This window comes from Babylonia areolata, chromosome 6 (genome assembly GCF_041734735.1).
Source record: "Babylonia areolata isolate BAREFJ2019XMU chromosome 6, ASM4173473v1, whole genome shotgun sequence".
Lineage (NCBI taxonomy): Eukaryota > Metazoa > Mollusca > Gastropoda > Neogastropoda > Buccinidae > Babylonia > Babylonia areolata.
Window position 1 is genome coordinate 12,532,097 of NC_134881.1, and position 15,131 is coordinate 12,547,227.

The window sequence follows — 15,131 nt, forward strand, 5'->3', positions numbered from 1 at the left end:
TGAAGATCTCACAAAAATGATAGATATGGGTGAACCTGTAGACATCATTTATTTAGACTTTAGAAAAACATTTGACTCGGTACCACATCAAAGACTTTTATTAAAATTAGCTTCATGTGGTATTACTGGAAGTATACTGAACTGGACAGAAAACTTCTTGTCAGAAAGAACACAGGCAGTTAGAATTGGAGAAAAGATGTCAACAAATGAAAATGTTGTTAGTGGTATACCACAAGGAAGCATACTTGGACCAGTGCTATTTACAATATACATAAAGGACCTTCCTGAAAGTATAGAAAGCAAATGCAAAATATTTGCTGATGATACTAAAACTTGTGGCAATGCACAAAATAATACTACACTACAAAAGGACTTATATAGGTTACAAGACTGGACTGATAGATGGAATCTATATTTTAACGTATCAAAGTGTAAAGTAATGCACATGGGAAAAAAATCCAGAAAACAAATACCATATGACAATAGAAGACATCACACAGGACATTGAAATATGTCAGTGAGAAAGACCTTAGCATAATTTTTGATAATAAACTATCTTTTGACATACATATACAGAATATAATAAACAAAGCCAACCAGATGATAGGAATAATTAAGAGAACATTTACCTAATTAGATAAAGATATATTTCTTAAACTGTATAAAGCATTAGTTAGATCAGAAGTGGAATATGGTAATATTGTGTGGCACCCATACCTCAAGAGACAATCTATAGCTATAGAAAGGGTACAAAGAAGAGCAACTAAAATATTAAAAGAATGCAAATCTAGAGCTATCAACAGAGACTTATATACTTAAATCTGCATTCATTAAAGGGAAGAAGGCTAAGAGGGAATTTAATAGAAACAAAATGAAATGTTAAATTGCTATAATGAAGTCAATGTGAATGATCTTTTTAGAATGTCAGATGTCAGATTATGAGAATACAAGAAATTCAATGATGAAAATTTGTAAAGAGCATTGTAATACTAACCTAAGGAAAAATTCATTAGCTAATAGAATTGTACATGTATGGAATGCACTACCATTGGAAACTAAACTTGCACAAAATATTAATATGTTCAAAAATCTCCTTGACATGAACATCAATTAAAAGGAAAATTTATTGACCTTGATGAGTGATTTACAGAACACATAAAAGAAAACATATATGTATCCCACAAATAAAAGGAGACCGATATTGAAGGGGACGTAAAAAAGGCCTCGAGGCCTAGGCAGTCAAATGCCAGTCCCTACACTACCACTACTACTACTACATAAGTGCATTGGGTTATACTGCTGTCGGACATCTGGTTAACTCACTCAGTATGGCCAGTCCTCTCTTCTCCTCTACACAGACCCCTCGGATGTCCAGTGGGTGTCTCAATGACCCAACCTTTAGCTTTCGTCGTCAGAATTGTGGTATTCTTTGTCAACATTCACCTCTTCAGTATAAGAGCGTTCCGCTTGCAATATTTTGATGGTGGTAATTGGGGTGAAACGCTGTTAACGTCGTCTCTTTCGCCGTTCGTATGGAGAGAGTTAACAGATGTGGTGCAGGGTATATGGATTCACAGGAATGCAGTGATGCCTCATTGGGAAACTGCATTGTATTGTATTGTGTTGTATTGTGTTGTATTGTATTGTGTGCATTATTCTTTGTCACAACTCTCTGTGAAATCTGAGTTGCTATTCCCAGAGAGAGTGCATCACTACACTGCAGCACTACTCTTTTTTCTGCCGGCAAGTGTATTTGTTTTCCTATCATTGTGGTCAAGAAGTCTACATTTCTGGATCAATGCGAAAGTCATAGTGCAAGCTGAACTCCTCTGTTATCACAAAATTTGCATCTCTTTTTTTTTTTAGATAACTAAATCACCCATCAGTTTAGTTATTTCAGTCATAAATTGTAATGTAACAAGTTTGCTTTTCTTTTTTGATTGTTGGTGGTTGATAGAGGTAGAGAAAGGTCACACTAGTCAAAGGAATGTACTTGTATTTCACACAGTTTGAGACTTGAATTTGTGACTGACTGGATGTTTCTATGCATGCTTCCATGGGATTCCTGTAGACACCGGCATGTCCACCACTGCTACCAGTATGCCAAGGACAGGAGTGCAGTCTAATGCAATCAGCTCCTGCTCATCACTGGTCACCTGGAACCGTTTGTGTGTGTCTGTGCATGTGTCTGTTTGTTTGTGTGTGTCTGTGTGTGTATGAGTGTGTACATGTGTGTGCATATGTGTGTATGTGCGTGTGCTTACGTATGTTGAGGGATAGAGAATTGGACAGGTCACAGAGAGAGAAACAGAGACAGAGGGATAGAGCCCATGTACATGATGATGATGATATGTGTGTGTGTGTGTGTGTGTGTGTATGTGTAGTGAGGAATGTCTTTGCCAAGTCTTCCTCCCCAAACTGCAAACTTGGCAGTATGTGTTGACCTAAAATCCCAGTGTTGCTTCGGGTCAAGAAGATGCAAAGTACATTTGATTTTCTCAGTCAGACACAGTTGCAAGAGAAATGCTATGAGCTAAAAAAAACCTCCACACTGGGCATGTGTTGACATCACCAACGCTTTTGATCTTGTCCACTGGAAAGCACAGTTACAAGAAAAACAATCTTCCCCAAACTACTGAGTTTGATTGCCTTCTACACAGCAGCATATGGGACATGGTTTCCTTCTCCGGAAAAACAAACAAACATTATATTTGTTCAGCATCAATAGCAGAGCAAACCAAGGCTATGTCTTGGTTCCCACATTGTTCACCACCTACTCATCTCTGGTCTTTTGTCTTTGATATAAATCAGATGTGTTTTCCTGCACACCTGATCAAAAGTCAGCCCCACACTCATTAGCACACCAGATCAAATGACAAGCTTTTCAACATAGCGTATATTCATACAAAAACCAAAGCCAGCCACATGCTCAGAAATTTGCAGCTTGTTGATGATGCTATGCATACCTCTCCCACACAAGATCTCCAATGCTTGATGGATAGATGAGCTAAGGTGTGCCTTCATTTCAGCCTGACTTTCAGCATAAAGAAGGCACAGGTCAATGACCAAAATGTGAAATCACCATCCTCCCAACTCTATTGATGACTCCATTGATGGCACAAATCTATTACCCTATGAGACTGACAGAGGTCACTATCAAAGTGCATGTTTTTGTTTGTTTGTTTGTTTGTGTTTTTTTGGTGCACATTCTGTGCATGCACACACACGTGGATGTGTACATGTATGTAGTTCTTCAAATCTTCAACCACTGTAACAAGAAAGTGTATGTTGAACCGTGGTGAACTTTTTATGTATGATTCCAGTGTTATTTTGCAGAATGATAATGATCTGTTATATCCAGACTTCTAGCAAAGCCCTTTTCCAAACCATGTGATCTGGTGGATTGATGTGTGCATGTGTCAAATGGGGTTTATAGATCAGAATGGATTAGTAGCATATACCATATTTTAGTTGAAATGGGATTTGACTGCATCTGGGAATCACAAACATTTTAAAATAAAGATTATCTATGTCACAATGTCATTACTGCTTTCAAAGATAATTTTCAAAAGATATGGACTGAATCATTACAACAAAGTACAAAATGTATGTTTTATAAACACTATAAAAAGGAATTTAAGAAGAAAAATATACTGATCAACTGCCTGCTACAAACATAATTTTGTTAATCAAATCTAAATGCAATAATCATTGTCTACCTCTTGAAACAGGGCGGTTAAATGGAATTCTAGGAGACTACTGTGTTTGTAAAAGATGTGAAATGAATACTGTTGGTGATGAATTTCATTTAATTATGGAATGTCCAAACTTTTCCGCTATTTGTAAAAAAAATCTGTTACTCGGTCATTATGTATGTCTGAAGTCTGTATTTTCCTTTTGTAAATTATTTTCTGCTAGTAAGCAGGTTCTCCTTAGACTTAGTCAATGGCAATGTTGCATAGGATATGTTCATGCTGAAGAAGGTGCAGGTTCTCCTTAGACTTAGTCAATGGCAATGTTGCATAGGATATGTTCATGCTGAAGAAGGTGCAGGTTCTCCTTAGACTCAGTCAATGGCAATGTTGCATAGAATATGTTCATGCTGAAGAAGGTGCAGGTTCTCCTTAGACTTAGTCAATGGCAATGTTGCATAGGATATGTTCATACTGAAGAAGGTGGTCAAAGGGTGGAGATTTTTCTGATCTCCCAGGTCAACGAATGTGCAGATTTGCTTATGCCTAAACCCCTTTTGTGTGTAAACGCAAGCAGAAGGTCAAATATGCACTTTGAAGATCCTGTAATCCATGTCAGTGTTCCCTGAATTATGGAAACAAGAACATACCCAGCATGCACACCCCCGAAAATGGAGTATGACTGCCTACAGGGCAGGGTAAAAAAGGTCATACATGAAACAGCCCACTTGTGTACATACAAGTGAATGTGGGAGTTGCAGCCCACGAATGAAAGAAGAAGAAGAATGCAGAAGGAATGTTAACCTTCATTTTACCTTAATGATGCAAACCTTACGACAATCCTTGTTGTGTTCCTGATTGTGTGGTTTTCTGAAATCCTCCATGCCCCAACAGGGGTCAAAGTTTAATCAAATCTTAATGTCTTGTGTTTGTAAGCTGGTAAGACAACTCTGGTTGTATAACAGTCACATCAACAGCAAATCTATAGAAAACGAAAACAAAATATAGGCAACAAAACAAAGGCAATCTAGATGTGTATAGTTGATCTATTTCATCTTTCATCTCTTCACATACCAACACTTTACAAAAGACAACAGCAAATGCATTTCCACAATAAAAATCATTTTGAGTAAAGAATATGCAACAGAAATATACAAAAGTAAACAAAAGCATAAAATCCTCTGAACAGCGAAATAAGATTATGTTTAAAACTGAAACAAGTATGTTCAATAGTTTATAATCATGACCAAATAAATCAGTATGAACATGGGCATGCAAATAATGTAACCATAAAATAACAGAACTGGAAACTCAAATTTCTACAGTAATCAAAAGAGTGTGTGAAGCATAATTATATATGCATGTGCGCGCGCACATAACCATGTCAGTGAGAGTTTGTGAATGTGTATTTATGTGTGCAAATCTGCGAATGTGAGAAGAACGTTCTGTATAATGTATTCTCTCTCTGTGTGTGTGTGTGTGTGTGTGTAGAGCTACATATACAAAAGTGTCATGGATGTTTATGGATGCATTTTGAATCACAAAAAAGTGAAATATATACACATGGATGAACACTTTTTTCTTGGTACAATACGCAACATTTTGACTGTTAAAAATCTAAACACAAACGCCCCTGGAACATATTCAAAGGATGGAGACGCATACACTGCATCACAGACAAATTAGTAAAAATGGTTGCTAAGTACTTCTGAAATCAAGAATTGCCACCATAAGTGATTTTGCACAACTGAAAATGAACAAAGGACTTGGATTATGACACAACAAAATATCACAGAAAACAAATACTAAACTGTTGCATGACATTATCAATACTGTTTTGCTAAATCTGAAACATCATCAAAAAAAAAAAAAGAAAAAAAAAAGTATGGGACATGTACAGTGCATGTGTCATGCATTTGCAGGCATGTAAGTGTGTGCGCCTAAGATTGAGCAAATATAATAATGTTAGCATTTTTCTGACACAGATTTTGAAGTTGGTCATCATATATGAGCCGTTAATATTTTATAAATGAAATACAACTGTACCTCAAGGTGTTACTTAGCAAGTATGCTATGCAGATTATCAGGTACCAATGGCAGAACCATAGCACCCACAATGAGATGAGATTATTCAGTAATGATTATGGTCATCAAACTCACAAAAAGCTGTGCCCACATTTCTCAGCTGTTAAATGTTGTGTTTCGGTTTATTAGGAAAGTGGGGGGAAAAGTGCAGGGGTACAATTTCAAAACAGAAAAAAAACCCACCAACATAATTATGCATTGGAAAAACCCAGAACAAAAGTTGCAAATAACATATTTACATGTAAACTGATTGTTGTTACCAAAAGCGAAAATATCTGCATAAATCTGTTCTCTTGTGAAAGAACAAAAACTGGTATTAACCATGTTTACAGCATTCATAAAACAACAACAACACCAACAAGAAGAAACTAGGAAATAAGACCTACTTCTGCTTCTCACAAAGTACAGAACAAGGATAACGACATGAATCAAGACAGGACAGACACTGACACAGCTATGTGCATAGCAGAAATTCATAACTTTCACCAAAGATTATTTCTAAATGCACCACCCAGTTGAGAAACAACTCTCTGATAATAAATGCCTCCATGTCTGACTGAAGTTTACTCTTTGCCAAATGAGGATAGCACTTGACAGTACTTGATACAGAAGCACTGATAAAAGAAAGAAAGACATTTTTTGTAAGTATGAGGAATTTGAAAAAAAAAAATATGTAAAGCTTGAGATTGCTGCAATGCTGAAAGAAGTGATTTTTTTTGCCAGACAACAAAAATAGATGAATATGCATAAACCAGAGATGACTTTTAGTCAGTATTAAAACATTGGGAATCATCCAGAAATGAACCATGATATTTTAGTAGTGAGTTAATCCATTTCTTGTACTAATAACCAGAAACATTCATTTGCAATCAAGAGTTAGGTACTGCTGACCAAGAGATACTCTCCTCTCACATCATGTGGCAGTATGTATTTCTCACCTTCAATATTCTGTATCTTTGTTAGATAAAGAAATAAATACACAACTGAATAAATAAACACACAAAATGTTTGTAGAAAAAAAAACATACAAAAGATCTCTTACCCCCCCCCCCCCCCACCTTTTTAAAAATTTTTTATTTTTTTATATAGCACAGTTTGCAGATGTACAATAACATGGCCACACATTTTTTTTTCCTAATCCAAATGGACTGTTCTTCCAAGTTAAATATGAAAAAAAAAAGAAGAAGAAAATAATCATTCGACTATCTCACAGCATAAAAGCCATAAGAGATAATCTAATTTTCTGTCAAAACCCAACACAATCTTCTACAGGCATTTCAAATCATGGACACCAGTTTGTCATTATCCAACCATAATCTAAATATGTAGACAAAGGTGCTCCGATACATTGCCTGACTCTAAAAATGTATGTGAGCCAGTGGAAAGGATTGTAAAGTGAAACGAAACAAGAGAGGCAAGGCCTTCAAGACTCACTTGTGATACACTTAAAAAAAAAAAAAAAAAAAAATCCAAGCTTTTTATGTATTGAGTATAATTTCAAAATGTAATGTTTAAGATGAGAAAGATCAGTTTAAAGCAAATTAACTCCCCTAGCATTAATTACAGAGTAATTTCCCTTTTTTACTATCTGCACCAAAACGTTTGCAAAATAAATAAAACTTCCATGCTTAGCAAAAGAAGTTCCTGTTTGAACAAAAAATGATAATAATGACTGCTCTTGTTGTTGGGTCAGAATATCAGATCAAAGTGCCAAGTTTAGAGAATACAAAAAATATAAATATAACAGTAAATGCAGTTTGCATATAATTAGGCTTCATTTTTTATTATTTTGTGCCCATCCGAGAGGTGCAATATTGTTTTAAACAAGATGACTGGAAAGAACTGAATTTTTCCTATTTTTATGCCTAATTTGGTGTCAACTGACAAAGTATTTGCAGAGAAAATGTTAATGTTAAAGTTTACCACGGACACACAGACACACACACAACTGAACACCGGGTTAAAACATAGACTCACTTTGTTTACACAAGTGAGTCAACAAACTAGTGGGTGGCAGGAGGATGCAGTACTTTGTTTGACAAGGGACTGAACTCACAGCTCAGGTGTCTGATCCTTTGTAAGAACAAAGAATTTATCTTCTTGGTCTTCTTGTACTGATACCACATGGTCTCTTCTTTGGCCACCTTGATGCTTGATTATTTATTCTGTTGGTGTCAGTGTATGTTAATTTTTTTTCCCTTACCATCCTCAGGAAATGTCTCAATGCTATCTACACTACTACAATATACCACATGAACCTGGACATAAAAGAGAATTGCTTGATGGAAGATAAATGAAACAAAAGAAAAACACTATTCAGACAAACACACCAAGCAAACTGTTGTGGTTGTTTATGCACACATTTCTTAATCATCCAAAAGCAGCCTTGAATTTAGAAAGAAAAAGAAATCTGATTAAATTTTTATTCCTAATGGTGGAATTTATCTTGATAAAGCCTTGCTGCAAGAATCCCTTTTTTCAGAGAACAAACAAATGCACATTTGTGGTGGAAATCATTTTGTTTTCTTTTATTTTGTTCATAAAAGCTGTCATAGAAGTATGTTAACATTTGAATGATATAAAACGAATAACTAAGTTTGTAGTTGTTATTTATTTATTTATTTTTAAATCAGGCCTTAAGTAACAGCAAATATTATGAACCTGTTCTTTCAGTTTCATATAACATTCATTCACAAACAGTTTCTCTGCTAAGAAAATCTTTTGACACTATCTAGAATCATAAGTCATTGTCATACACACACTTTCACAGTGACACACACACACATAACAGACGGAAATCCCAAATTTCAAAATTCCTCAAAAAGGAGCAAGGGTCTATGGCCAATGAATGCTCCTGTAACTGACTTCAACTGAAAAAGAAAAAAAACATTTCCAGTTGTACAGAAGATTGAAAGGAACAGAAATATTGGTTCTAACACAGGTGCACGTCACCAACACAATGATTATTTAAAAAAGCATTAATGTGGCTCCACATTTCCAGAATCACCCCACCCCAACCCACCATACCCCCAAAAAAGTAATTTTTCTGAAATATCTCATCTGTACCATATATGCACTCGCATCTGATCAAACAAACTCCCCACTTATTTTGTCATGGACAGGAAACCACAGGACTGACCGACTGTTCATTGTCTTCATTTCTAAGTATCCAACACAGTTTGCTACTTTGAAGAAATATTGATCTGACAAACAGTTTCTCATGTAAAAGAAATGAAGACTGCATTTCTCTTTTATTTTCATTTTTCTCAAACTACTTCATTCTAGGCCTACCAACAGTGCAAATCAAAATGTGAATACACTCTGTGTGAGAGAGAAAAAAAACGGTAGTGTATGCAATGTGCACAAAAGCAAGTAACTGAACAGAAACTGCCAGAATTTGAAGAGGCTTTTCTGGATGTTGGATTTGGTGGATCTCCTGTTCTTGAACAAGAAAATAATCTTGCTTTTTTTTCTTTTTTTTTTCACCCACAAGAATTATTAAGGCAGTTTGCATGGTTTGTTGGAGCAGTCTTACTGGGTGAGCAGTGACAGAGAATTACAGAATGGCTGCGTGTATATTTGCAAAGATCACATAAAACTTTGAGAAAAAGAAAATGGACAGGGCCTCATTCAAGTACCTAAGAATGCTCACAACACCAGCAGTAATCTATTTCCTTCTTGTCAGTTTCGTCACTTGTCGTTGTCATCACCTTCAAGTTACAATGAATCATCAAACAAGACAGATCTATCTCCACTGTTATTCCTATAATCATTTGCACAATGTGCATACATGTTTAAGACCGCTGAGAAGGCTGACTGTCTCTGCTTCACAAAGTTTATGACATCTTTTATTGCGTATGAGGCAAACCCCGTTTCAATGTGTCTTCCATATGATCCAGTTAGCAAGTCGTTATTGAAAAAAAGGGGTTTTCTTCCCCACAAATACTCACTTATGTAGTATTTTTAAACTAGACACAACTAGAGTTATATGTGTTGAACTAGAGTCTTCTCTTAATTAATTCATTTCTTTTAAATTTTTTATACTTCAGACATATCAAGCAAACTGTTCAGTCTTCTTGTGTTCATTGAACCAGACTTGTATGAAGGAAAAATTGGAACAGGTGTGAGCCATCAGTGGATGGCTTCATGGCACCGGGGAAGCACTTTGTGCCATTGGTTGAGGACTTACAGGCTCAGAACGGGTTGGATAAAACCAATGAATATTTCCTTGCTGCACGCCAACCACCATCTTTTTATTGATTTCAATGCCAACAATTCCACTCATGTTGCAAATATTTTTTGGTACCAGAATGAGCAACTGAACCATCACAAACATGGGATCGATACTTCTTGATGAGCAGACAATACTAACACAATACTGAATTTTTTTTTAAGTTCCTTTATTCACAGTGCATATAGCTGGTCGCACAGACCATTTCAGTCTGTCTAACATGATCACCACAACTGAATACCCCTAAAAACACTACAAAATGAACATGTTAACACATGTGTTCAAATGAAAGACTGTGCAAGAGGAAAATAAGGACAAGTACTTTGCGTAACAGCACTTAGTCCATAAGCTCTGCAGATCAAGCATTCTAGCTTTCTGCGCAATTTGAATTTAATGACAACAACAATTAAAAAGCCACTGTATGTTAAACATGAGCAAGACTCTCACACTAAAAAAAAATTCATATCCTAAAAATCATGTGGCCAATAAACCAGAGGAAATCACCAGCACAGAATTTCCAGAAGGTGGGAATGCTTTATGTCATGATACAGACTCCCCAAGGTTTCAAGAGAGGCTGCTAGAAATCTAATGCTGGATTCTCCAGGTGGTCAACCCATCAAACTATCAAAGTGATTTCTTGGTGATAGTGTGTGAACTTTTTTTTTTTTTCCAAATGACTGCTGACCTGATTTTATCTGATTTTCAAAATTTTGATTGATCAATTGTGTGGTACAAAAGACAACATTTCAGCTCAGTAAGCCATTCAAACTTCCCCTGTTCATTGCATATAATATCAAGAAGTCATCATAAATATGGATTTCAGCTGAGAAAAAAACAACTTTGCTTTTACCATGTTAAAAACTACCCAGTGATCAAATTTAATTAACTCTCTCCATACGAACGGCGAAAGAGACGACGTTAACAGCGTTTCACCCCAATTACCACCATCAAAATATTGCAAGCGGAAGGCTCTTATACTGAAGAGGTGAATGTTGACAAAGAATACCACAATTCTGACGACGGAAGCTTAAGGTTGGGTCATTCAGACACCCACTGGATATCCGAGGGGTCTGTGTAGAGGAGAAGAGAGGACTGGCCGTACTGAGTGAGTTAATGTATTACTGTTCTGAAAGCTACTGTCACATTTCATAGATTTACACCTCTCAGCCACGTCACATACATTAACAACAACAAAAAAGACAAAAAGGGAAAAAAAAGAAAGGTTTTTGATATTGTTTCAGATATGTTTATCACAAGCTTACTTGTTAGTGTTGTGGAAACACTGTCCGTTTTACGTTTTATCAAAAGTCATGAGCAAAATTTGAGCCAACAAAACTTTGTTAAAACAAGAAGCTACATTTTAAACATGGTGTTGATTTTGCAACTAAACAATCATCATTGCACAGTAGTTATTGATTGGCCGGTCGGCATGTCAATTTGTTCACGTTTTGATCAAACAGTCAAGCAAGTTATCAACAACAGCTGATTGCTCAATACATCAAACTAACAACTGAATAAAATAACATGATGTGGATTTCACTGCAAGGAAGCATATATATCATATAATACAGATTATCTCTCTCCCCAGGACACCAGCTATAAACAGAGATCTCAAAGAGGGTGGCCGCAGACTGCCTGGAAAATACCACTCAGTGCAACAGCTAGTGTAGCAGCTCATTCACACCACACTTAGCTTTTTACCCCAGGGTCAAATCTGCCCAGCCCAGATTAACTCTCTCCATATGAACGGCGAAAGAGACAACGTTAACAGCGTTTCACCCCATTTACCATCATCAAAATATTGCAAGTGGAAGGCTCTTATACTGAAGAGGTGAATGTTGACAAAGAATACCACAATTCTGACGACGGAAGCTAAAGGTTGGGTCATTCAGACACCCACTGGACCTGAGGGGTCTGTGTAGAGGAGAAGAGAGGACTGGCCGTACTGAGTGAGTTAAACCCAGGGTCCATGTATACTAGCCTGAAATGACCCCCTCAGGGTAAACTTCAACTAGTCAGAAGAGACCCCCCCTGTATCCCCTTGCCTCCCCATTTTGGATTGAACCTCCTCCCCCTTATAATGGATATGGGGGTTGTTTTAGCCAAGTTTGAAATAAACCTAGTGATATTTTGACACACAGGAACTTAAACAAATCCATATGCCATGCACAGGAATGATACGTACACACATATCCACTCAATAACATGAGACATTGTGCCATCAGTTGAGAATAATAGACGTCAAGCTCCAGAAACATGTAGTTCTTACAGCACAATAATAAAACGTGTCAACACACTGAGAACACAATAAATTACAATCACAATCATTATGTACAATCCCATATCAACAGACATCACATGATTTATTTACAATCCATAACATTCTGAAAGTGAAGGACAAACAACCAGATTTGACAATTAATCATGTTAGATTTCATTCTGTGGTTCATCTGTTGACTTAAAAAGACATCAACAAACATTTTTGTTGTTGTTATTGTTGTTGTCTGCTTTCTTGATTTTTTTTTTTTTTTTTGGTTAAGATTAGATTTGATAACACTACAAACAAACAGTCACCGTCTTCCTAATTAGATTTGATAATGCTACTGGCAAACAATCATTGTTTTCAATTTTGCTATTTGTCCAGTTTCTTATTGTCTTCTTGTTTTGTTTTGTTTGTAATAAGTGGGTTTGAAAATGAAATGTTATTTCAAAGAACTAAAAACTTTCTTTCTTCAGTGATCACAAAATATGTTACTCTCATTTTTGTCAATAAGTCTTGAATATATTCTGTGCTTGTACCAAAGATTTAAAAAGACATTTGTGTCTGGAATATACATACGAGAAATCAACCTTTTGGTTTAGTCGATCAAACTGATCATGTAAAGATTTTGTGACTGATTAGTAATATTTTACAAAAAAAAGAATGGAAGCAGATTATTCATCAAAATAGATTAGAAAAAGACAAATAGCATCACATACAAATATTTGCATACTGTGTTTAATGGGGTTAAGTATTTACAATAACACATTGATTTTATTCAGGATGTTCAAGCTCATCCATGCATGCGTACATGCATACGTGCGTGTGTTTTTTGTATCTCTGTTGAACACTAGGAATCTCAACCAATGTAAAACATGCTCAACATGTATCGGAAAATAACACTGTGAAATGACAGTATCGTTACAGTGTTTCTCACCCATCCACACAATTCATTGCATCTTTCTTCAATTAATTTCATAAATCATTGTGAATCATACTCTGATCTAATTAAATCTGATCAGAATGTAATATGTACATTATATATACACACTGTGCATCAATACTTTATCATATGAAAAGCATATCATGTCACAAAAAAAAATTAACTGTCTGTACAGAAGTTCAGAGAGGACAAGTCATGGGAATGTTCAAAACATTTGTTCTTATATTAACATTTGAGTGTCATTCTACACATTTTTGTACATTATGCACAAACAGTATGTATGTTCATAAGCATTGTTAACAGATGTGCAGAAATAAAATGAATGTGTACAAGCGATTACTGTGATTGCATCCACATGTTTCTTGTTTAAATGCCTGCACATGCAGTCAGGAACTTATTGACTGAGTCTGCTGAACTCAGACAAAATAAACTTACGTTTCTTATAGGGCAAATTACTCTTGATTTGCGAACCTTGGTATATTCTCCATTTTTACAAAGTCTGATCATTCTTTATTTTTTATTTTTTACCTGACTTTCTGTATACAGTTTCTCACTTATGTTTTTCAATATTACGAAAGTATCAAGTTACCTACAATTTTATGTTTGACCCTTGACAATGACCAACATATGAAATGGGGCAGAATTTGTTAAAAAAAATTATTTTCATTGTAGCCTCAAATTCACTTCCATTTATAATATATTATCCAGTTTTGTCTGGTCATAATAATCATGAAAGTTGAGTCCTTTCAACCAAAAGAACAAACGCTGTGCAGAAGTGTACTGATTATTTTTGGAATTTGGCATGTACACAAACACACCTAAAAAAAAAAAAGCAACCAAAAATCTGCAGAATTTTACTAAACTTGCTGTGTGTGTTTGTGAAAGTTGTTAGCACCTTTTCATGGTATTCCTTTGCTGGATGGTGAAAAACTTAGGATGTTTCACAGACTAGGCTGAAGAAATCAAATGGGTCATACATGTGAGAAATGTGTGTATGTGCATGTGTGTGTGTGTTTATATGTGTATGTGTGCATGCATCTGTGCAGTTGTGTGTGTCTGTGTTTGTGTGCTTAATGTCTTTGTAAACCAGTCTGGTGAGTTTTGAAAGTGGGTTTGCAAGTGCTCTTGGCTTAGTTCTGTATCACTATCAAGCACTAAAAAATTGTTTCCGGTTATTCTTTTTTTCCACACCACAGTATCATCACATCATTAAAAACAACAAACGTTCTCACACACTATACCATCACTTACTACAGACAACAGACACTTTAGCTTAAGATATTCAACATCATCGACAAAAGTAAAACCATTGCGTATGCATCATAGTTTCCTGTACGACATCCTACATTAAAAAGCCAACGACAACAAAAAAAATCCAGATAGAGATATTTACATTCATTCAGTCGGTCCTCAAAAACGTACACAGCGAGTCCTGATTTGAGATCAACTGGCCGAGCAATCAGACTGACCAATCACAGAGTTCAGATCCATGTTATCACACCATCCCATACCCCTGGCTCCCGCAGCGCAGAGCTGTTAGCAGTCGGTCTTCCAACACCGCAGGACTAGGGTACTCTGGCAGCCGCAGGAGGTTGATGCTGAAAATCACAAACGAGCAAACATGAAACAAAATAAATGTGTATAAAAGAAGGCGGTGTGTTTTCCACTGAGTGAATATTAGGAAAAAAAACAAAAACGTGTGCACATGAAGCATGACTGCGCGTACAAGAAGTTACAAAGACATCTCACACACACACACACCTATACAAACACCTACATGAAAAATGTGTTGAATACACACACACACTCTGATACACACACACACACACACACACACACAGAGCATTATACATTCAAACCACTTTTCCAGTGTACTGTTCATTCCACCCCCACTTTTTTTTCAAAAAAATATTCACACAC

General features: G+C 36.0%; 2 protein-coding genes across 3 annotated transcripts in view; both read right to left on the minus strand.

The window, feature by feature from the left end:
• The window catches only part of LOC143282741 (xaa-Arg dipeptidase-like), a 109,405-nt gene that overhangs the window by 55,831 nt on the left and 38,443 nt on the right, over positions 1-15,131 (minus strand). The gene's annotated exons all lie outside the window — the stretch shown is intronic.
• The window catches only part of LOC143282740 (E3 ubiquitin-protein ligase HACE1-like), a 33,718-nt gene continuing 31,037 nt past the window's right edge, over positions 12,451-15,131 (minus strand). For both annotated transcript variants that reach the window (XM_076588479.1, XM_076588478.1), the window contains exon 26: positions 12,451-14,809. In XM_076588479.1, the coding sequence (XP_076444594.1) occupies positions 14,707-14,809 (103 nt within the window). In that variant the 3' untranslated portion in view covers positions 12,451-14,706. The remainder of the gene's footprint in view (positions 14,810-15,131) is intronic.